We start from the raw sequence: 21,333 nt of genomic DNA, 5'->3' as shown, positions 1-21,333 counted from the left end.
AAGGAACAAGTCTGGTGGAGAGGCTCGAGTGGATGTGGATTGCGGGGTGGGTGGGTAATATATGGAGGTTTACATTAGGGTATAGTCACAAGCTCCGGTAGTTTCCGATATTGAGTAGGTAGATAGGTAGGCACTTGTTGGTGGCGGTGAGGTTACTTGGTTACGGGGAGTGGATCAATTATATGTCTATTATATAGTGGTGGTACAGAATACTCTGAAGGTGAGATGGCTCCTGGGCTTTATGTTTGATTTGGGTGGATGTGGATCCATAATGGATGTCATGGCTAAGCTTTGGTATCTAGGTAGTTACTTGTAATTATACCACTACTTACTTGTTCGTTATAGGTCTAAGGGACTGAGAAGTATGTATGGATCCAAGGGAAATGGATAACTGAGTCAGTGGAAATATGGATGGATCCTTCGTGGTCCCATGCGCAAATCGATCCATTTCACCCGTGTCTTCCCGTTCACGACACAATGGCAAAGAAATAAATCATAGTGATAATAAGAAGAATAATAATAACAACAAAAATCATGTGGTAATAATAATAATAAGATTTTCTGGGGAATCCATGGGGTAATTCGGGGAAATAATGATGTGTGGGGAGAGATCCTCCTGGTTCGCTGGCAAGGGTAGAACCGGGTGTGATGAGCCAGTCGGAACTGACTTGATATTATTATCACATACTAGCAATATAATATAATAGTCATAATAATAGTGTTATTTCTGTTTAACTTCAAAATGATTCAGTCCGGAGGATTCTTTCGAATCCTGTCTGCAAGGCTCCATTCCCTCCCGTTCCGCGTGGGACTCCAGCGGGTCTTACATCAGACAAGGTCAAGGGACGAGGGTGTAGAGGACAAAGTACAAGGTTAGTAATGAGCCTGGTAGACTATAGTCGTTTCGTTAAGCGGCTCTAAGTGGATAAAAAAAATACAGAGAGAAAGAGAGCAAGATAGAGAGTTAACTCGGTTATCATCCCCTGTCTCAGGATAGTTCGAACGTTTCGTGCCCCTGGGCTGGATCTACGATGCGCGCGGATCCTGGGTCTTGGATCCCGAATCCCGCCGTTTGAAGTCAGTCGGTTCTAGTGTTGGAGACGGACTGGGACTGGGACACGGGGTAAACATCGGTCTGTGTGAGGACCTCTTGAGATTCGACGATCTGCTTTCCTTTTTGATAGTCGATCGTCTGATGGATTCTTGGTTGGATTCTTCCCCACATAGGAATAGGGATATAGGACACGAGTGTCTGTCAGCTTCAGCTGATACCTAGGTGGAGTAGGTAGGTAGCTTACTGACATTCAAGCCGTCCTATTTCAGGAGTGTTAGTTGTGGTGGCGAATGTTATAGACTGGAATCAACTTATGGATAGGAAAGTGGAATAGCGTGGGGTAGAGAGCGTATATCGTATGAAAAGAAGCAGCTTTCTCCACATCTCCCTTTTCCTAGTTTCTGGGCAGAGAATTGATAGTCCTGGTGACTCGCTAGTTCGAGTAACTCCGGGCTAACAAGATGATCATTGACTTGACCTGAACTCATAATCAGAATAATCATGAGAATAACCAACTAGTTAATAGTTAACTACGTGACTAACGACTGCGCCCACTGCCTAATCTTCTAGACCTTCCTATGGTTCCTGACCTCGACCTTTCTCCTCTCATCCATCCCGGTCCTTTTTCTCCTCTTCTTCCCCTCTTCCTCCTAACTCAACCTCTTGTCGCCATCTCCGCTCTCCCTGCATCCTTCCTTCGCTCCATTGTTCCCTGCACTCTCCACCCCGGAACTTGAACCTTCTCCAGGTCGCGATAGGTTCCTTACCCACTGCCCGTCGTTCCAGATTACTTCAACAGACAGGGGGGAAATTCAAAAATCAAACTAAAAAAACGATCGCGAATCACAAAAGGTGATAAACAAGAAAAACAGAAAGAAAAAAAAATTTTATCACAATAATAAATTACCCAAGATCAAAAGAACTCGACAGTAGAAGAAAAGACAAAAGGCTGAAAAAGAACGAGGAAAAGAAGTCAACCAACCACCACTCCTTCAATTTCGCTTCCTTGTATTATTTTTCCTCTTCTTTCCACCATCTACCTGTGTGCTGCACCTCATTTCTTCGGCATTCTCATCTCTTCGACGACTTCTGACATCTGTCACTTTTCCTACTTATAAATCATTGTTTTTTTTTTTATCCATCCATTGATTTTCTTTTTTGACCCTTTTGTTATTTTACCCTGTTGGAACGTGTCGTGACGCTACCCAAATTGCGCCCCCTCCCTCTCACTCTCTCTCCCCCCCGCAATCCTTTTAATAAACGATCGCTCTCGTCTCCTCCCCGATTTCGACTTCTCTGGATGGATACCTTTTGGCCATGAGCACAACAGGCGACGTTACCAACGATTTTACAACTTCACGACCCAGCCCGGCTCCGAGTACTGCGGGCTCGACCGGAACTTCAGGAATTACCGTGCGCACCGGTTCCAACGGCCAGATGAGTTTTCGAAGGTGAGTCATCGTCCTTTCTCTTGCCTGTGGAAATTCCTTCTCCCTTGTTTGCTGGGATGTGAAGAAGGAGAGAAGAGGGGGAAGCTGTCCCTGTTCGTTGCGGGGTCTGAGGCTGCACGAGGGGATGGGCGCACTTCCCCCCAGGCCTGAAGTCGAGGCTCTGGAGTGGAAAGGGATGGGATTAAAATTCAAAATCAGCCCTGTTCGATGCTAACTGCTATTTATCTTATCTATAGACAGCGTGCGTCGCGTGCGTGTGAGGTACGTCTCATATTCTCTGTTCCTGTGAGGTCAACGCGACATGCGATGGGCCGAGGTGCCGAGGCTTCTTCTTGCACCTTCACAGCTGCTGCCTGTCATTGTTGGCTGCTGTCCCATGATACCATCACGCAACCACCATGCCCTTCCATGCTGTAGAACCGTTGAGCTAACCTGTCTTCTTTTGTGTGAAGACTTGCCATGCACGCAAGGTACGTTTTTCTTTTTCTTTTCTTTTTTAATTCGGATCACTCTTCTCTCCTGTTGCTTGGCTTTTGTTGGTTGTGCGACCGGTCGTCACCGGTCGCTCCCCCCTCCCCCTCAACGTTTCATGCAGGAAAACATCGCTGACCATTCCCCCTTCACTAGGTTCGTTGCGACGCTGCCAGTTTGGGTGTTCCGTGCACCAACTGTGTAGCCTTCTCCATCGAATGTAAAATCCCCACGCCGAAACGCAAGAAAAACCAGAACAAGTCCAAGGAAACACCGGGCAGCGGGTACGTCTCAAAACCAGCGCCATCCCCTCCCCCCACCGGTCGCAACGGTCGCATCGGCGAAATACTGACTCGATGGCCTACATTCTCCCCTTTAGAAGTGACGAGCGCAGCGATAAACCTCCGAGTCAACGGGAACTGTCTGAGGCCCCCCCGGGTGCCAAGGATGCTTTTGGTTATCCCAACAATCAAATGGCCGTCGACGGGATTCCCTCTACCACCCCCCTCCCCGAAGCGCAGGCCGCCCCGGAGGATCCCAAGAATTCCACTTACGCCCAGTTCATGAAGCCCAAGTTTGCCCGTGCCCCGATCAAGGAGGCCGGGCGGGTCGCGTATCTCGGCGAGTCGTCCAATCTGTCCCTGCTAGTGCAGGACCGCCATGGCACCACCGACGTCGTCCACTATCCGCTGCCGCCCAACATTCGCGGGTCCCGCGCTCGGTTGACCGACTTGGATAACCTGGAGCTGGACATCCTCCACCAACGGGGCGCCTTCTTGCTCCCGCCCAAGCCCCTGTGCGATGAACTGGTGGATGCCTACTTCAAGTGGGTGGCGCCCGTCGTACCCATCATCAATCGCAGCCGCTTTATGCGCCACTACCGGGACCCCAGGAATCCGCCGTCCCTGCTGCTCCTCCAAGCCATTCTCCTGGCCGGATCCAGGGTCTGCACCAACCCCCAGCTCATGGATGCCAACGGCTCGACGACCCCCGCCGCCATGACCTTCTACAAGCGGGCCAAGGCGTTGTATGATGCCAACTACGAAGATGACCGTGTCACGATCGTGCAAGCATTGGTTCTCCTGGGCTGGTACTGGGAAGGGCCTGAAGGTGAGCTCTCTATCCTTCCTGTGACCTTGGTGGAGATGCAACGTATTGTACTGTGATTATGCTTACTTACCTTTCCTAGACGTGACCAAGAACGTATTCTACTGGACTCGGGTGGCCATGGTGGTGGCTCAAGGGTCGGGCATGCATCGAAGGTATCTCCTCCCTTCCTGACTCCTAAGCCGGACGATCTCTAACCAACGCAGCGTCGAATCCTCCCAACTCATCAAGCCCGACAAGAGGCTGTGGAAGCGAATCTGGTGGACCCTCTTCACGCGCGACCGATCCGTGGCGGTCGCCTTAGGACGACCGATCGGCATCAATATGGATGACTCCGATGTGGGCATGTTGACCGAAGACGACTTCATTGAGGATGAAATTGATATCGCGGCCGAGTACCCCCCGGAACCCGTCCACGTCCAATTCTTCCTCCAGTACGTCAAACTTTGCGAGATCATGGGCCTGGTTCTCTCGCAGCAATACTCCGTGGCCTCCAAGTCCCGACGCATGAATGCGATGGACCTGACCCATTCGGATATGGCCTTGGCGGACTGGCTTCAGAACTGCCCCAAGGAGGTGTGTTGGCAACGCCAGCGGCATCATTTCTGGGCCGGTCTGCTTCATGCAAACTACTAGTAAGATTTCCTTTCCAGGTGCTTTCGACATTCACTGACATCAGCGCAGTACGACTCTTTGTTTACTACATCGCGCGCACATGCCTCCGGCGTCGTCGGTCCCGAGTAGCTACCGCGTCGAGGAGATGGCATACCCCTCGCGTACCATTGCATTCCAAGCGGCGGGGATGATCACATCGATTGTTGAGAACCTCCAGACGCACAAAGAAATCCGATATACACCTGCGTTCATGTAAGTGGGACGATTGCCTCGCTGCTCACTGTCGTGCTGACTCCCGGTCCAGTGTATATAGTCTGTTCTCCGCCCTGATCATGCATGTCTACCAAATGCGATCCTCCGTTCCCTCCGTCGTCGCCACCTGTCAGGAGCGAATCAACATCTGCATGCAGGCGCTCAAAGATGTCTCCAAGGTGTGGCTGGTGGCCAAGATGGTTCACACCCTGTTTGAGTCTATCTTAGGCAATAAGGTGCTGGAGGAGCGACTCCAGAAGGCCGCGGGCCGGCGGCATCAGCGAGTGCGGCCGGACATGGCCCATCAGCAGTTGGCGCGGAAGCCGGAGCCGCCGAAGCGAAAGTTCGACGAGATGGACATCGGTCTGCCGAACGGAGGGCCCACGCCGCCGGTCTCATACGAGCGATCACGACCTCAGACACCCGCCGCTACCCCGTCCCGAGAGATGGGACAGCCGGGCCTGAGCGTACCGCACGGGTCCCCGCTGGGTCCCCGCGAAGGCAACTCGCGGTCCAACACCCGGCCCACGACGCCGTTCAACAACCAATTCTCGCTTCCCGCAACACCACCCGACTTGTTCCTCGTGACGCGGACGTCGCCGAATCTCTCCCCTTCGCTGTGGGAGAACTTCCAGCCCGACCAGCTGTTCCCGGATGGGACGGCCATCTTCCCGGAGCTCACCTCCCCCCCGAGCGCCACCGTCGACCCCCAGCTGCACATGCACCCACACCTCCAGAATCCTGCGATGGACCAGCGACCGATGATGCCACACCAGTTGCCGACTCGCAGTCTGTCGACCTCGGGGCCGGCAGGGGCCCAGGGCAGCCCCGAACTGCTCTCGAGCATGCCACCGGGCATCAGTCTCCAGGGGCAGCAACCCCAGCCGATGTTCGGGATGGAGAACCAACAGGCCTGGCCCATGCACGGGCTGGATGCGCCCCTGGGCGGGACGGCGACCATGGACCACACGAGCCCGGATGATAACTGGAGCAGCAGCTCGCGCAGCGGGCCCACGGCACCGACGACGTTGAACGTCGAAGATTGGTATGTATCCTGGATTACTGAAAGTGGAATCACGGACGTTACTGACTGGACCTTAGGTTTCAATTCTTCGGGATCAACGGTAGCTTTGGTGAAATGGCCACCTAAGCGTGGACCTGGCGTGGGGCGTGCTCTTTTGTTCTTTATAGTCGGGAAGGCGATCGATTTCCGTTTCAGATACTCCCATTCGCCTTGCTTGTGTTATCCTACCTTATTTCAGATTTATTTTTTACTGTCTCACCTGCCTTTCTATCTTGACTTCTTTCTTCGCGTTCTGGGTTCATAGCCATTCTTTCTGGCATGTCATGCGAGGGCTCTACATGGTTGATTTATACGGAAGCACTGCCAGATGTTGGGGCAGGGCCGTCGTCAGGCGTATGGGCTAGGGGTGATGCCATGGGATAGCGAGTTGATTGCACATGCATAATGATGAATAGCCGGGCATACTGCGGTTCTTGTATATAGAAATATGAATGCATTTCGTGCATTTCTCTAAATGACGTGATGAGTCACTGTCTCTTGACTGCCTGAGGTGTTTACTTCCCAAAAGGGTTTAGCAGCGATGACGAAATCGCAGAGGGCCCCAGGCAGCCAATCAGGGCACGTGCAAAGGGGCGAACGCCGAACAATTCTGGGGAAAGAAAGTTATCCTCCCTTCATCTTTATCCTTCCATCTTTCTATCTTCCTTCTCCCTGTTCATCCATCTGTCTGATTCCCCTTGCATCTGATTGATATTATCTATCAATTCCCCGGTCCCATTCCCGTGGTTGCTTTGGTGCTCTTTCCTCCCCCTTCTTAACTCTCCCTTCACGCTCTCTCTTCCCCACCACACCGCCATCCCCGCCCCGCTGCGATGTCGGCCTCCGATTCTAAGGCTGGGTCGGCCTTGAAGAAGCCTTTCCCGAGTGTCGACTTGGATGGCCATAACTTGCCTCCTTCGCCGGCGCCGTCGAGTCCGCGCACGGGGAAGCGCTATGCCATTGCTACCGAGCTTGTTTATACCGAGGGGAGCGATCAGTATAATGCTAGCAGTGTTCCTATTTATCAGGTACGAGTCAATTGCTTCAACTCATGGGGGAGAAGGGATGGAATGAACGGAGAAAAAGAAGTGGAAAACAAAAAGAAATAAGACAGGAACAATTAAGATTGTCGAAACTAATCAATTGTCCTCTAGAGTGCCACGTTCAAACAGAGCTCCGGTGACGGAGGTGGTGAATATGACTACACTCGCTCCGGCAACCCGACTCGGACGCACCTCGAGCGCCATCTCGCCAAGGTCATGTCCGCCCAACGCGCCCTCGTCGTGTCATCTGGTATGGCCGCATTGGACGTGATCACGCGGCTCCTCCGACCGGGCGACGAAGTGGTGACGGGCGACGACCTCTACGGCGGCACCAACCGTCTCCTCAAGTTCCTGTCCACCAATGGCGGTATCACCGTACACCACGTCGACACGACGCGCCCGGAGAAGGTGCGCGAGGTGCTGACGCCCAAGACGACCATGGTCCTTCTCGAGACGCCCACCAACCCGCTCATCAAGGTCGTCGACATCCCCACGATCGCGGCCGCCGCGCACGAGGCCAACCCAGCCTGTCTGGTCGCCGTGGACAACACCATGATGTCCCCGCTGCTGCTCAACCCGCTCGAGCTAGGCTCCGACATCGTCTACGAGAGCGGCACCAAGTACCTGTCCGGCCACCACGACCTGATGGCCGGCGTCATCGCCGTCAACGACCTCGCCCTCGGCGAGCGTCTCTACTTCCCCATCAACGCCTCCGGCTGCGGTCTCTCCCCCTTCGACTCGTGGCTGCTCATGCGCGGCATCAAAACCCTTAAGGTCCGCATGGACCAGCAGCAGTCCAACGCCATGCGCATCGCAGAGTACCTCGAGTCCCACGGTTTCAAGGTCCGCTACCCGGGTTTGCGCTCGCACCCGCAGTACGACCTGCACCACTCGATGGCGCGTGGCTCCGGCGCCGTCCTGTCCTTCGAGACCGGCGACGTCGGCGTCAGCGAGCGCATCGTCGAGAGCGCCAAGCTGTGGGCCATTAGCGTCAGCTTCGGCTGCGTCAACAGTCTGATCAGCATGCCGTGTCGCATGAGCCACGCCAGCATCGACGCCAAGACGCGCCAGGAGCGCGCCATGCCGGAGGATTTGATCCGGTTGTGCGTGGGTATCGAAGATGCTGATGATCTCATCGACGATTTGCGACGAGCTGTACGTTCTCCCCCCTCCCATTCCCTCCCTCCCATCTATATAATTTACCATACTAAATAACCCAAAAAATAGCTCGTCCAAGCAGGCGCCGTCAACGTCACCCTCGACGACATCCATGCCGTACCGCCAAGCAACAACTAAATAAACCCCATACCCGGTGGAATAAAAGAAAAGAAAAGACAAGACATTGGTTTGGTTTGGTTTGACATTAAGATAACATGATACATCATCTGTACGGCGTTGGGAGCCTTGGTTTTTATTTATGAATTTTATATGATATGTCCATGTTGATTGATATAAGTGGAGTTTGCTATCGTAAGCTTCTATCTCATGAGAGATGATATGAAATATATGGATTGCAGGATATCAGAGATGTTTACTTGTTGTTTTGATATATGGAGTCAAGTCATACTCTAGATCCTACCTAGAGCATAAAGGACTACGAATAATGGTAATAGTAGCACGGGGAGCAGGATTCTTGTCCATTTTCCTCATATCATTGATAGTTGAGTTGGTAAGAAGCTCAGAAAAAAAGGAAAGAAAGAAAAAAAAAAAAAGAAAAGCTATTCAAGAACAAATCCCCTCCCTACCGGCCCAGCCTGCGCCCACTCCCTCAAAAAGATATACCCCACGCCTAATCTCCTCACGAGATTAGCTCCCCTCATACTCTCACTCTCGCCCTCCCTCTCACTCCGCACAACGAGCATGACGTTGATCGGCAGTGCAGCTTGCATATCAGCTAGAGGGGGTGGTCCCCTGCTGACAGGGTCAGATTCGAGAACATTCCCCCCACTGAAGAGGCCGACGTCACCGGGGTAGTTCTCTTCGCGGGCGATGGCGTAGTCCTCGTCGTTGATCTTGTCGATGGATAGGGCGATGAACTCTGCTCTGGAGAGGATGCTGGGGTCGGCGTTGTAGGTTGGGATGTGGATCGTGCCGGCGAAGGTGCCGGTAAGGGAGGAGCGGATGTGGAAGAGGTTCGGGCGGTGCTTTATTGCGTGTTGGGGGCGATTGATTGTGAATGGGGAGGGGGTGGAGGAGGGGGTTTGGGCGTGGATGAGGATGCGGCCGGGGTGGGACGATGCTGTTGTCTGGTCTTGGGGGGTGAAGAGGTTGTCGATGGTGGTGTTGCCGAAAGCGTCTTGCCAGTATGCGTCGTGGGTGGGCCACCGCTTTGCAAGAGTGTCGAGGGATGCGGCGCTGATTGTGGGAGGAGATGATGAAGACCCTGGGAAAGGAGCGCGGATGCAGCCTGTTAGCCAGGCTACCATGATCGGAGCTATCATGTATATCGGGATGCCCTTTTCGTTCTCGTCGAATTTGGTGCCTCTAGCGGGCTGGCAGATGGTGGGGGATGACCCTGGTCGGGGGATCGCCCAGATGGATAGGGCGGCGACTGGGTATGGGTGTGCTGTGGGCCCGTTGTGGGAGGTCCATGACCAGGAGGGGTAGCCTGGTCGGTGGCGGTGGGGTTTTTGCTGCCTGCTGGTTAGGGTCCAGAGGACGGCGCGGTCGATTTCTGATGGTGGCAGGCCGTGGTAGGTGTTGTCGCCGTGGATGGAGCGGAGAACCCCCGTGAAAGCGCGCAGAATGTCGGAGGGGAAGGAGAGGTCCCGTCCGGTGTAGTCGTCCAGGGTGGTCCAGAAGTCGCCGAGGGCGGGGATGACGACGGAGTCTTCATTGCTGAGGTCGCTGCAGTGCTCGGAGGAAAAGTCGAAATCGTCTGGGTAGCGACGGCCATAGTGGACGCCGTGGTCGGCGAATGCTAGGAACCGGTTGGAGAAGAGCGCTTCTTGTAGAGTCCAGCCCCGCGTGTACCACTTGCTGTAGCGGATGCACCACGAGGGCGAGGGAGTGAGGCCGGAGACGACGGCGTTGCCGATTTGACAGGTTGGGTATGTCCAGGAGCGAGGCTTGGTCACGCCTGGGAGTCCGTAGTGGCCGTTGTCGGCGGCGACGGCGACTAGTGTGCATACTGCACCTTGGTAGATTCGGTCCATCTGGTTGATTTGCTGGAGTTTGTCGACTGCGTCGCTTTGCTGGATGCAGAGCTGGTCGATCCAGAGGTACCGCATGCCTATTGCCTCGCAGGCTACGATGGCGTCGCGGATCGTCAATGGCAGCGCTTGGCGGTTGAAGAAGCCTGACGCGGGCACGTCGACTGTGTTCGCTGTGCCGAAGACATAGCTTAAGGCGAGATATGCACAGTCTGCCGTCGCTTTGACCACACGGTCCTGGTGGACGTCGATAATCTTGAGACCTGATATGGGTCTAGAAGGGTCGTCGGTTTCTGATGCGGTTCTAGACAGGTCCTCTCGGATCCACAGACGGACTTGCTTCCAGTCGACATACTCCGTCATCACGGGGAGTCTATCAAACGGTGCGCCACTCTGATCGAACCCTACCGAAGCCAGCTCGGGTTCCCCTTGGGGGTTGCAGGTTTGAATCCACACTGGAAGGCTGGTGTCCACCAGTGCTTCGCCGTCTCCATCCTCCAAGCCTACCTTGAGACTCGCCTCGAATGCCCATAACACCACTGAATAAGCATCCAGTGCGTCATTGCGCAACGCGTGGTGGGCAAATGTCGACAGGGTCCGCGCAAGGAATTGACAGAACTGACAGCGCTTATCGCGCAGCTGCCCAAGAGTGCCCAATGGCACGTATACCGGGTCAACGATAGCCAGACGCAGACATCCGATGAGGTGAGGGAGTCTCAGATGACGACAGGCCGAGCAAAAAGAGGCATCCGGTCCGGTGTCTGACAGAGAGCACTTGGCGCATGTGGTATGGAACAGCTTCTGGGGGTCTTCAGAATGTCCCAGACGTTCTTCGCAGACCACTTCTTTGCAGAAGGAGCATTCGCCGATTTGATCTCCGTCTGACCGATCTGATACTGTATCCATCCTCTGGAGTCATGATGGTGAGGAGTCGGCGCGTTCGGCGCTGAGGGATTAAATATACATCGAATCGAGCTAGCCGCTAGCCAACCACGGAGGGGGCACTAAATCCTGCGCACGATAGGCAAAACTCTGTCGAGCAGAGCGACCTGTAGGCAAATTAAATCGAAAATAAAAAAACCAGAGAAGTATAATAGAGAGGACAAGAGCAGTAGAAGTAAAGTAGAAGTAGAAATCGGGAGACGGCAGAATGATCGGCCGGCATCGGCGCTCCAACCGGCAGATTCTCGTCCGACTCGATGACCGTCAATATCAGATTCAATTATTACTTCACTTCCTGCTGGTTCAGGTTCTTCGTCCCCATCCTAGATTGCCATAATGTTTATATGAATCGTCTATAATCATTGTTCCCCCCCAAGTCCATCCTCCCTTGCATGACGTCGCGATCTTGATCGAGTTATCTCGACCGAGTCATCTCAATTATTCTGCTCCCAAGACCCGACCAGGTCTATCCAGACGATGACTCGTCTTCTCGCTCATGAGACTCCGGTCCCTGTACCGGTCGTGTCGCCCGGAAAGGCGTGGAACACCGACCGGTTGGCCATGCGATTCGGCGTCGATGTCACCAGCGCCGCTATCGCAGGAGCCTTGACGTGTCCGGTCATCACAGTCATCGATCGGTAAGAGGATCGATATGGATGAAAAAAAGGACTTTTACTAACCGCAAGTGTCTCTCAGGGCGATCATCGAAAAAGCAGCCAAAGGCGTCTCCATCCGCCAGACCATCACCTCCAACTTCGCATCCATCCTCTCCCGCCCGGGGGCCTTCTTCCTCAGCACCCCCTTCCTCCTCATCTACACGCTATACACGTCGACCTACCTCACCGCGAACGTCATGGACACGGTCTCATCCACCCTGCGCAATAAGTCCTTCTCCGCCGTCTTCCCCGACACAGCCAAGTTCCTGACCACCACCATCGTGAACATGAGCATCTGCGTATACAAGGACGCCCGGTTCGCGCGACTCTTCGGTGCGTCCCCGACCCCTGCCGCATCGCCGTCTGCGCCGCTGCCGCGGTCATCTCCGCCCGCATCATGCCACCCGGCCGGCACGGCAACCCAACACGTACCCCGGGTCTCCTACGGGCTGTTCTGCCTCCGCGACAGCATCACCATCTTCGCGTCCTTCAACATCCCCCCGCTAATCGCGCCCTCCATTCCGGACGCGGTGGCCGCCACGCCGGGCATGAAAGCGGCCGTGGCGCAGTTCGCCTGTCCCGCCCTGATGCAGTTCGCCAGTACGCCAATGCATCTCCTCGGCCTGGACCTGTACAACCGCCAGCCGCCGGGTGGGCTGGGGTGGCGCGAGAGAGCCTCGCGCATCCGTCGCGACTACGTGGTGAGCTGTTTTGCGCGCATGGGCAAGATCGTGCCGGCTTATGGTGTGGGTGGTGTGGCCAATGTGCGGCTGCGCGCGGTCATGATGGAGTCTTTGCAGGGGGAGAAATCCCGTGCTACTTAGGTGATTAGATTTTTGATCTGGTTGTAATGTCATATAGATACTCTCCGCTCATAGATGGTTGGCGTTACTGGTTTGGGTGGCGTTACTGGTTTGGGTGGCGTTACTGGTTTGGGTGGCGTTATGGTTGGTTTGGGTGTTTGCATTGGTGTATATAGGTTGGGATGATAATATATGCATTTTGAGATCGATTGGTAGTTTTTGGCTTATGCTAACCTATTGATAGTCCAATAGCGATGACGTGTATGAAAGCGCTATGAATGGTTATATACAACCCAACAAAACAAGAAACCGCCCATACAAGAAGAAAGAAAGAAAGAAAATAAAGGATAGTCAATAGTACAAAACAGCAACACCACCACCACCACCATTCTCACCACAACAACATCACGATGCAAACCATTAGGACAGGGACAGGGTAATAAGTCTATTCCCGCGAATACTTCATTGTCGGCCCACTCCACTTATGCCGACCCCGCAGCATCCAATCACACACAGCAAACAGCATAACGAAGCCCAGCACCGGCCCCGCATAGTTCATGTTCTCGCCATTGACAGGCAACGAGGGCGGGAAGGGCAAGAAGATAGCAAAGTAGGTCGCGAAGACGACGGCGACGATATTAAGAGGCAGACCCCAGCGGCCGAGGGAGAAAGCGCCGCGGGGGATCTGACCGGGGGAGGTAAAGCGGCGGATGAGGAGAAGGACGAGCGGGATGAGATAGGAGAAGTACAGGCCGAGGGTGCTGAGGGAGAGAATGGCGTGGAAGGCTGCTGTGGAGCCGATCTGGATGAAGGAGAGGAGGACGACGACGGAGGCAACGAGGAAGAGCGCGCGCAGGGGGATTTTGAGGACCGGGTCGACGCGCGCGAAGAAATCCGAGAAGGGGAGGCCGTTGTCGCGCGCGAAGGCCCAGGTTAGTCGCGTGACGGACGCCAGGCTGTTGAAGAGTGCGATCCAGCCGGGGAGCATGCCTAGGGCCATGAGGATGTAGGTTGTGGCTTTGGACCGCGTTGCCTGGTAGGCGATTTGGATGATGGGGTAGCCGGTTGGTGACGTTAGGGCTTCCTCGTAGTCGCCCATGCAGTAGAGGATGGTGATCACGTAGCCAAAGGTCATGATCGCGTTGATGAACGTGCCCCAGATCATGGACCGGGGGACGACGATTTTGGCGTTTTTGATTTCTTCGGACATGTGGATGACACCGTCGATTCCTAATCTTGTTAGTGTCAGACTTCATGAAGGGGGTGGTGGTGTAGAGGGAAATTACCGCTAAAGGGAGTGATCACCCCCAGTAATCCTATGGAGAAGACAACCCCCTTGTTCTCCCATCCACTCAGTCCGCTCACGAAGGTCTCCCAGACAAAGGCGTTGGGATTGCGCGGGGCCATAATAACGAAGATAGCGATCGCCACGGGCAGGAAGACAACGTGCATGATCCCTACGCAGATCTCGATCAAGGGGAGCAGACGACGAGCGAAGATGTTGATGATGATGGGAATCAGCAGCACGGCCCACATGAGCAGCGTACCATGCCATCGCTGCGACGCATACTCTGGATGATCCAGCACCACCATGCCCTGGATCTGGGTGCCGATGAAGAAGGGCGCGATGGTGACGAGGGCGCCCCAGGCGAAGACGGTAATCCATCCCTGGAAGAAACTTATGAAGCGAGGACACCAGGGCGCGAGGACATAACTCCAGTGATATTGGGCTCCAGCCGTGGGATGCACTGATGCCAGCTCTGCCAAAGACGCGGCGATGGCCAGATTGCCCACCGTGCTGATGATGAGGCCATAGACGATGACTGCCGGACCACCGTTGTAGAGACCGGCCTGAAAACTTCCTCCGGTGGTTTCCCAGGAGGCGAGAAGGGTTGCAGAGAAGGCGAGAGACGAGAAGAAATTCAGATACCGCTAGATATGGATTAGCATGATGTCTTCCATGTTCAAAAATGAAGGAATAGACAGGACATACCTCTAATTGCTGTTTTTGGCGATAGGTGGCGCTGTTGCTGCTAGCATACGTCCTATTCGGATCACTAGCCGCTGCAGACCGGATGGCACTGCCACTCTTGAGCTCTACCTGCTCTTCATCGAACATTTTGACTGTTCTACCCTGTTCTGTTAGGCAAAGGAGGGGCCGGGAGAGTGAGAAGAGAAGGAGTGAGGGGAAAGAAGAAGGAAGAGAAAATCCCCACGAGCCAACAGTCTTTGCCCTACACTTTTATCTCTCCTGTTCTAAAGTACTACTACTACAAACTAATCAATTAGCGATGTTCTGTCTATATTGATCTAGTGGCAACGATACTACACCCTCTACGCGAAGAGAGATTTTCCAACCATGCCACTTGGGATGCTCGGATTAGGGGCTCGACTAGGGCAACTCGCCATTCACCTTCATCCTGGCGACCATCATCCCTGATCGGGCTTGCCTTAGCGGCTTCATAATGGCTCGGTTGACCAGGAGCGGGCCGTGTCAAGAACCCATGGTCCAGAACGAGGCCGTAGTGGGTGGTGAGTCGTGGGATTCTCCGCATCCCTGCTCGCAGCTAACCTGCTTTCTGAATAGTGTCATCGAACGTGGCTACCACCACAAAGCCTATTGTCTGCGATCATCCTGGTGTAATACAACGCCAATATATTACACACGGGATGCACCCTTCGCACACTGCATTCATCTCTTCCTATTTCATATGGCATTCCCAGCCGTCGTGGGGGCGTTCATCCACCATGATACCCAACCTATACGATAACCGTCGCCATGTCCACCCAGTCTCGCCCTTTTCAGGTGCTGTCGGACGATAATCATGGAGTGTTGATCACCATTGTCTCGGTGTCTTTCCTGATTGCGACCATCATCTTTGTGGCCGCCAAGTTTGGGTCGGTCGTTTACTTCAAGCAAAGACGGACGGCCGTCAACACGCCCATATGGGTGGCTCTGGTATGGTTCACACATCCCCGGGTGAAGGTGGAGATTGTTCGTTGACCCCCGTCGACCGCTAGACACTAGTCATAGTGGAAGTCGTAGTGGTGCAAAAGGGCGTTGATCATGGAGTGGGAAGACACGGCGACACGCTGTCTACGGAGGCCATCCATACTGCCAGCAAGGTGATCAATACCACCTATCTATCCAATTTCCTCCTCTTCGAGTTCCAGGACTGATCTATTCCAGTTCATATACGCAGCTCAGCTCATCCAGATCGTCATTCTCTCGCTGTCGCAGGTGTCTACCATCCTGCTGGTCTGGAAACTGACCCCCGATCGTGCCCTTCGACAAGCATGCACAGTCACCGCTGGCTTGAGCGTGGGCTGGACTGTCTTCGCCATCCTTGGAACGGCCTTTCAGTGCCAGATGCCCGAGCCCTGGTCGTATAGTCCGGAGAGATGCGCCGGAGAGGTAGATCTATCCCCGCTACCGGTGGAATAACCCGCCTGACTGACATGGTCTTCAAGGGCGCCATCATGTACCCGATCTGGGCCATCCACATCCTGACCGAGTTTGCCATCATCGCGATTCCCTTCTTCATGATGCGCAATGTGCAGATGGTGCTGACCAAACGGATCAAGATCCTGTGCGCTTTTTTTGCGCGATCGCTGTATCTCACCCATTGAGCCTGCAGTCCCAAGCCCTAACTGACTGGTCTATATAGAGTGGTTGCCCTCTCCGTTGTCCGACTGTGTCTCCTCCCAACATATCTTGGCTCCTCTGATCAAACCTGTGTGTCTTCCTCCTTCACCTGCCTTGACATGGCTATCTATTGTTTTTTTGGCGTTGTAATTATATACTAACAATACAGGGGACGTCGTCAACCCCACCATCCTCGGCCAAGCCATGATCTGCACGACCGTCACGATCGCCTGCCTCCCCACGCTCTACCACATCCTCGCGGGCCTCAACTCGGGCCTGATGAACACACGCCTCCCCGACGAAGTCGAGTTGCGTTCCCCCACAAAATACATCAGCCAGAGCGCGGACAGCCGCAGCGAGAGCCGCCGCGGCGATCGCCCGGAATACTTCCGGGGCGGCGATCCGGCACAGTACGGGGCGGTCCGGACCAACATTACAACCATGGGACGGAGGCAGTCCAGCGACAGTGGGAAAGGGAGCACGAGACAATTGACACGGGTCATGAAGACAGTGGATATCACGGTCGAAGTCGAGGGGGGAGAACGCCGTTGATGTCGCCTTGACTGGGTTCGGACGCGCATGGCATGCCTCGGTATCGTATGGTTACCTACATACTATACCCAGGTAGTTTAGTACATTAAAGTATAGGTATAATATAGGATAGTGTTAATGCGACCAGGAACGAATTTGTGGACACTCTCATTATAGAAGCCCTCGACTCTACGTCTGACTTGCATTAGTGTTGATGTGCCCCGACTCGTCGCGAGCCAGCCCCCCTGCTCGCCATGGCGTGCTGTGGCCCTGGGGGCGGAGCTTGGTCGTGGATAGATTGTCCTGAGACAAAGGGTACGGGCGAAATGTAACCTGGTCAGATTCTTGTCGTGATTTGTTTTTCTTTCCCTTTCCTTTTTGTTTTCTAGCCTGGTGCGCTACGCGTGTGAACCCTGTCTGCTTGCAGGGTTTATTCTCCGACGATACTCCGCCCATGCCTCGCTAATGTCTAGCACGGGATGGAGGATCATGGCAATCAATCGATCGAGCGCGAGAAAACAAGATTAAACGGAGAATTAGTGGAATAATAAAGCTTTAACATCACCCTCGGATAAAAGACGCCGCCTTGCCAATAAAGAAATCCCTGCCCTTGGCCAACGACACAAGCCATCCACAAAGGCGCCAGCCGCCGATCGCCCCCGTGCCCGTCCATCGTCCCACCGGGACTACCATCACCGTCCACTGCGCCGCCGGCGAATACGAGCTCAGCGCCGTGTGGCGCTCCTCCACAGCGCGCTGGACGTTCGCCACGACGATCGGAATCTGCGGCTGCACCCGCAGCAGCAGCCGGTCCGGATACGACGTGATGTCGCCTAGGGCGTAGACGCGCGGTTCGGCCTGGCCCTGTCGGTTCAACACCTGCTGGTGCTCGTCGACCGTGACCCACCCTTTCTCATCCCGCAGTGACTCCGGGATAAACGCACTGTTCGGGAGCGTGCCCATCGCTGAGATGAACAGGTCCACTGTCAGGGTCGTCCCGTCCGACAAGTGCACGGTCCACCCGCCGTCTGTGGTGGACTCCGCTCGGTTGACGAGCTTCCCCAGCTGCAGGTGGATGCCCTTGCTCTGCAGGGTTTGCTCCGCCGCATCCTGCGCGCTGGCGGGGAGTGTGGGGAGGAGCCGCGCCGTCCCTGATATGAGCGTGATGGATTTCTTGCTCGTGTCGCTCTCGTATGCTTCGGCGATCTCCCCTGCGAACTCGACGCCGACGGGACCCCCGCCGCCGATGGCGATCGTCTTTGCGTCGCGGATGGCGCGCTGCGTGTGCGACACGGCTGCCGCGAGGTCGCCGTCTATGGGCGCTTTGAATGGCGCGGCGAAGCTGTCTTGGCCGACTGTTGAGGGAGTAGTGCTTCCCGATGCAATGACTAGGTGGTCATAGGCAATCACCTCCTCCTTCTTTTTGTCCTCGGTCGTCTCGTTGTCGTTGGCGGCGTGGCGCACATGGACGTGGACGTTCCGCTCTTCCAGGTCGATGCTGCTAGCTATGCCATGCACGAAGCGGAAGGTTCCCGCCGGGTACTTCTCAAACACCTCAGGAACGGAGTAGGTGTATTTCTCGGGTGCGATCATATCGGATTTGGCGACGATGCGCGGCGCCGCGATGTTGAAGTAGAACTCCGTGGACGGGTTGATCAGCGTTACTGTGATCTTCCGGTCGGAGTTCTTCTGCAGCAGGCCGTGGCAGACGCCAATCCCTGCATAGGAGCCGCCGATTACGACGATGTTGAATGACATGGTTGTTGTTGTCGATGCTGTTAATGTCATGGTGGGTCTGGACGGGAGAGTTAAAGTGGTATGGAGAGCTATCGAGGATCTTCGTCGTCGTTGCTCGATGCGACTTGGAGCCAGTTACCCCGCAGGATCGCAGGGGCCGGATGGTCTTCCAATTGCCGAGAGTCTAACAGTATAAAACAAATTGGTTCATGCTCTATCTCTCGCCGTAAGGATTGATGTTTGAAGTCAACCCGACCAGCGCGTCGTCTGTGATTTATTCCACTTATGATGCACGGATTATGATGGATTACATAATTCTATGTGCTCGAGAGGGCGGGGATAATGGACTCTTCCGATTGGCCCGGAGCAGACTCCGCTTTATGCAGGTTCATAAGATTTATCCATGCGTGATCTATGCCTCTATTCAGTTACCGCGGATTTGTTTTCTTCTTCTTCCATCCACGTTCAACTACTTCACCTCGTTCGTCTCCTCGTCCAATTCCCCCTGTACCCGTTTCCTCCCCTCCTCCTTGAGCTTCGCGTCGTCGTCCCGATTCAGCGACACCTGTGGCATCAGAAAGAAGGCCAGGACAAAGGCAAACGCCGCTAACGCAGCCCCGATCACAAAGATGATCATGAATCCTTTCTTGTAGGCGGGGATCAGTACCGAACGGGCGTGGTCTGCTTCCTTTGGTGGAAGCTTCGACAGATAGTTCTGGGGGCTAGACAGAAAAGATCGAGTTTCTGTTTCGCTAAACCCGAGGGAGGAAATCGAGGAGGCGATGATGTTGTTGCTACACCTGATTAATGGAGGGAACAATAACACACGGGAGAGACGACTTACATGAGGGTCCCCGCAATGGCGAGCCCAAGGGTGCCCCCTAGGTTTCGTACGAAGCTGTTGCTGGTGAGCAGGAGTCTCTTCGCTGGGTTGAACGTCGAGGGTGGACCTACTTCCGGAACGCCGTCACCACCGCCATGTCGCTTCTCTCCACCCCCGCTTGAACCGCGATCAATGCCCTGGACTGGTTAGCATCTAAATATGGTATGGAGGGGCGGTCTCTTACGGTTGCAGGGTATTGCCCACGCCCACACCGGTCAGAATCCCATAGCCAACCTGCTTTCCCACGCCGGACGATTTGTCCAGAGTGGAGAACAAGCCCAGTCCGACGGCCCATATCGCCCAACCGAACAAGATGCATTCGCGATACCGGCCCGCCCAGTGCACCACGAGACCGGACACGGTACTGCTGACGGCTGCAAACGATCAGCCATAGCCCCGGCCAAGAGGGGAAGAATTGGACCTACTCTGCATTAGGGTGATCGGCAGGAGCATCGCGCCCGCCTGGACGGTCGAGTACTCGAAGACCAGCTGATAGAATGTCGGGATGTAGTAGATCTGGACCAGGAAGTTCCACCCGTTGATGAACATGGTCAGGCATGCGCCGTTGACGATGCGTGACCGGAAGATGTGCATCGGCACCAGGGGGAATGCGGCCCCCTTCCACTGCCAGAGCAAAAACCCCACCCCCACGGCGAATCCCACCACCAGCGTGACGATGACGTGGGCCGAGTTCCAGGCATACTCGCCGCCACCCCAGGTCAGTCCCAGCAGGAAAACGGCGGTGCTGCCGAGCGCGAGGACGGCGCCGAAAAAGTCGACCGCCCGCAGCTTGACCTTCCAGTCGCCCGTCACCTTCCGCAACGGCATGAAGAAGAAAACGGCAAGCACGCAGATCGCCGTCAGCGGGAGGTTGAGCCGGAAGATCCAGCGCCACGAATCGTCGTTGATCGAGGCCAGGGCACCCCCGATCACGGGGCCGATGCCGTTGGCAATCGCCACCACCGCTCCCAGGATGCCCTGGTATTTGCCGCGCTCCCGCAGCGGGACCACGTCACTCACGATCATTTGCGCGACCGTCATCAGACCGCCGCCGCCGACGCCCGTGAAGGCGCGGAACACGATCAGCTGTGTGGCTGTTTGCGCCAGCGATGCGGCCAGGGACCCGAAGAAGAAGATCCCTAGACCCACGAAGAGGACCAGCTTGCGGGACCAGATGTCAGATAGCCGACCGTACAGGAGTTGAAAGCATGTCGAGGTGCTACAGTGTGCGTCAGCAAATCAAGAATGCGGGCTTTCTTCTTTCGTCATGCGCGCAAAGACATACACAAAGTAGCCGCTGGAGATCCACGCCGTCTTGTCGCTTGCATGCAGCGCATTCCCGATGATGGACAAACTGGCGGCCAGGGTGGTCTGGTCCATCAACGCGACGAGGTCGACCGTCGAACAGGCCAGGAAGATCTAGATGTCTCCGATCAGTCATGGTTCTCTTCCAGTTTTCGATATGCACACGCACCGTAATGATCGTACTCTTGGGCACATAGTTGGTCTGCTCATTGAACACTGGTTTAGCTTCTGTCGACTCGGTTTCGTTCGAGGAAGCCGGCCAGGGGCCATCATGCTTGGGCTCGGAATTGACGACGCCAGTGGACATGATCGGGGTTCGTCGGGAGAGGACAGAACATAAGGACCAGAACTAATAAAGAAATAGGAAAGTTTCAAGAGAAGTCGGAGAAATTAATCAAGGTTACAGAGAAACGATCGTGTCACTTCCCCCTACTTCCGGAACGTAAATCCACGATTGATGGACCCGCGGCAAGGACAATTAGGGCTAACAGGAAGGGATCGGCGCAAAACGTGCTCAAAGGTGCTCAGCAAGGTCCTCATGCCATCAAACTCTACACGATCGTCATTTCTTCCCGCCAAGAAGCTTCTATTATGCCGTCAGGGACCTTGTTGGTTGTAGATC

General features: G+C 54.8%; 8 protein-coding genes across 8 annotated transcripts; 4 read left to right on the top strand and 4 right to left on the bottom strand.

The window, feature by feature from the left end:
• Positions 1-1,657: 1,657 nt before the first annotated feature.
• farA (CeGAL family transcription factor) lies at positions 1,658-6,487 on the top strand. The gene is made up of 10 exons (XM_024811611.1): positions 1,658-2,505; positions 2,742-2,766; positions 2,958-2,975; positions 3,133-3,260; positions 3,356-4,086; positions 4,166-4,238; positions 4,290-4,718; positions 4,768-4,950; positions 5,003-5,995; positions 6,052-6,487. The coding sequence occupies exons 1-10, from the start codon at positions 2,372-2,374 to the stop codon at positions 6,098-6,100; spliced, it is 2,763 nt and encodes a 920-aa protein (XP_024674528.1). The 5' UTR covers positions 1,658-2,371; the 3' UTR covers positions 6,101-6,487.
• Positions 6,488-6,699: 212 nt separating this feature from the next.
• BDW47DRAFT_88613 (cystathionine beta-lyase STR3) lies at positions 6,700-8,580 on the top strand. The gene is made up of 3 exons (XM_024820127.1): positions 6,700-7,041; positions 7,168-8,211; positions 8,284-8,580. The coding sequence occupies exons 1-3, from the start codon at positions 6,847-6,849 to the stop codon at positions 8,350-8,352; spliced, it is 1,308 nt and encodes a 435-aa protein (XP_024674527.1). The 5' UTR covers positions 6,700-6,846; the 3' UTR covers positions 8,353-8,580.
• A 194-nt stretch (positions 8,581-8,774) lies between these two features.
• BDW47DRAFT_123530 (HET domain-containing protein) lies at positions 8,775-11,114 on the bottom strand (the record flags this gene model as incomplete). The annotated part of the gene is made up of 1 exon (XM_024816072.1): positions 8,775-11,114. The coding sequence occupies one exon, from the start codon at positions 11,112-11,114 to the stop codon at positions 8,775-8,777; it is 2,340 nt and encodes a 779-aa protein (XP_024674526.1).
• Positions 11,115-11,371: 257 nt separating this feature from the next.
• BDW47DRAFT_88577 (uncharacterized protein) lies at positions 11,372-12,787 on the top strand. Its single transcript, XM_024820125.1, has 2 exons — positions 11,372-11,788; positions 11,847-12,787. The coding sequence occupies exons 1-2, from the start codon at positions 11,628-11,630 to the stop codon at positions 12,628-12,630; spliced, it is 945 nt and encodes a 314-aa protein (XP_024674525.1). The 5' UTR covers positions 11,372-11,627; the 3' UTR covers positions 12,631-12,787.
• Position 12,788: 1 nt separating this feature from the next.
• On the bottom strand, positions 12,789-14,818 carry BDW47DRAFT_88595 (putative GABA permease). The gene is made up of 3 exons (XM_024820126.1): positions 14,603-14,818; positions 13,896-14,541; positions 12,789-13,839 (listed from the first exon to the last, which is right to left on the bottom strand). The coding sequence occupies exons 1-3, from the start codon at positions 14,726-14,728 to the stop codon at positions 13,055-13,057; spliced, it is 1,557 nt and encodes a 518-aa protein (XP_024674524.1). The 5' UTR covers positions 14,729-14,818; the 3' UTR covers positions 12,789-13,054.
• A 522-nt stretch (positions 14,819-15,340) lies between these two features.
• On the top strand, positions 15,341-16,937 carry BDW47DRAFT_101243 (uncharacterized protein). The gene is made up of 6 exons (XM_024811610.1): positions 15,341-15,568; positions 15,631-15,735; positions 15,800-16,024; positions 16,081-16,223; positions 16,278-16,345; positions 16,425-16,937. The coding sequence occupies exons 1-6, from the start codon at positions 15,389-15,391 to the stop codon at positions 16,805-16,807; spliced, it is 1,104 nt and encodes a 367-aa protein (XP_024674523.1). The 5' UTR covers positions 15,341-15,388; the 3' UTR covers positions 16,808-16,937.
• A 410-nt stretch (positions 16,938-17,347) lies between these two features.
• Positions 17,348-18,544, bottom strand: BDW47DRAFT_123526 (NAD(P)/FAD-dependent oxidoreductase; the record flags this gene model as incomplete). Its single annotated transcript, XM_024816071.1, has 1 exon — positions 17,348-18,544. One exon carries the CDS (start codon positions 18,542-18,544, stop codon positions 17,348-17,350), a length of 1,197 nt encoding a protein of 398 aa, XP_024674522.1.
• A 448-nt stretch (positions 18,545-18,992) lies between these two features.
• On the bottom strand, positions 18,993-21,018 carry BDW47DRAFT_123525 (putative MFS drug transporter; the record flags this gene model as incomplete). Its single annotated transcript, XM_024816070.1, has 7 exons — positions 18,993-19,317; positions 19,368-19,421; positions 19,478-19,543; positions 19,591-19,780; positions 19,832-20,625; positions 20,692-20,825; positions 20,881-21,018. 7 exons carry the CDS (start codon positions 21,016-21,018, stop codon positions 18,993-18,995), a joined length of 1,701 nt encoding a protein of 566 aa, XP_024674521.1.
• Between the last annotated feature and the right edge of the window lie 315 nt (positions 21,019-21,333).

Source organism: Aspergillus candidus (assembly GCF_002847045.1).
Source record: "Aspergillus candidus strain CBS 102.13 unplaced genomic scaffold BDW47scaffold_8, whole genome shotgun sequence".
NCBI lineage: Eukaryota > Fungi > Ascomycota > Eurotiomycetes > Eurotiales > Aspergillaceae > Aspergillus > Aspergillus candidus.
The sequence above is the reverse complement of the archived record's forward strand: the minus strand, read 5'-3'. Positions and strand labels throughout refer to the sequence as shown.

Excerpts from the sequence above, each read along its gene's own strand:
- farA (XM_024811611.1), top strand. The coding sequence starts at position 2,372 with ATGAGCACAACAGGCGACGTTACCAACGATTTTACAACTTCACGACCC. Across the intron at positions 4,239-4,289 it reads GGGTCGGGCATGCATCGAAG|CGTCGAATCCTCCCAACTCA; the intron begins GTATCTCCTCCC and ends TAACCAACGCAG. Across the intron at positions 5,996-6,051 it reads ACGTTGAACGTCGAAGATTG|GTTTCAATTCTTCGGGATCA; the intron begins GTATGTATCCTG and ends ACTGGACCTTAG.
- BDW47DRAFT_88613 (XM_024820127.1), top strand. The coding sequence starts at position 6,847 with ATGTCGGCCTCCGATTCTAAGGCTGGGTCGGCCTTGAAGAAGCCTTTC. Across the intron at positions 7,042-7,167 it reads GCAGTGTTCCTATTTATCAG|AGTGCCACGTTCAAACAGAG; the intron begins GTACGAGTCAAT and ends ATTGTCCTCTAG. Across the intron at positions 8,212-8,283 it reads TCGACGATTTGCGACGAGCT|CTCGTCCAAGCAGGCGCCGT; the intron begins GTACGTTCTCCC and ends CCCAAAAAATAG.
- BDW47DRAFT_88577 (XM_024820125.1), top strand. The coding sequence starts at position 11,628 with ATGACTCGTCTTCTCGCTCATGAGACTCCGGTCCCTGTACCGGTCGTG. Across the intron at positions 11,789-11,846 it reads GTCATCACAGTCATCGATCG|GGCGATCATCGAAAAAGCAG; the intron begins GTAAGAGGATCG and ends AGTGTCTCTCAG.
- BDW47DRAFT_88595 (XM_024820126.1), bottom strand. The coding sequence starts at position 14,728 with ATGTTCGATGAAGAGCAGGTAGAGCTCAAGAGTGGCAGTGCCATCCGG. Across the intron at positions 14,542-14,602 it reads GCCAAAAACAGCAATTAGAG|CGGTATCTGAATTTCTTCTC; the intron begins GTATGTCCTGTC and ends ATCCATATCTAG. Across the intron at positions 13,840-13,895 it reads GGTGATCACTCCCTTTAGCG|GAATCGACGGTGTCATCCAC; the intron begins GTAATTTCCCTC and ends TAACAAGATTAG.
- BDW47DRAFT_101243 (XM_024811610.1), top strand. The coding sequence starts at position 15,389 with ATGTCCACCCAGTCTCGCCCTTTTCAGGTGCTGTCGGACGATAATCAT. Across the intron at positions 15,736-15,799 it reads CCATCCATACTGCCAGCAAG|TTCATATACGCAGCTCAGCT; the intron begins GTGATCAATACC and ends GATCTATTCCAG. Across the intron at positions 16,346-16,424 it reads TGGCTCCTCTGATCAAACCT|GGGACGTCGTCAACCCCACC; the intron begins GTGTGTCTTCCT and ends CTAACAATACAG.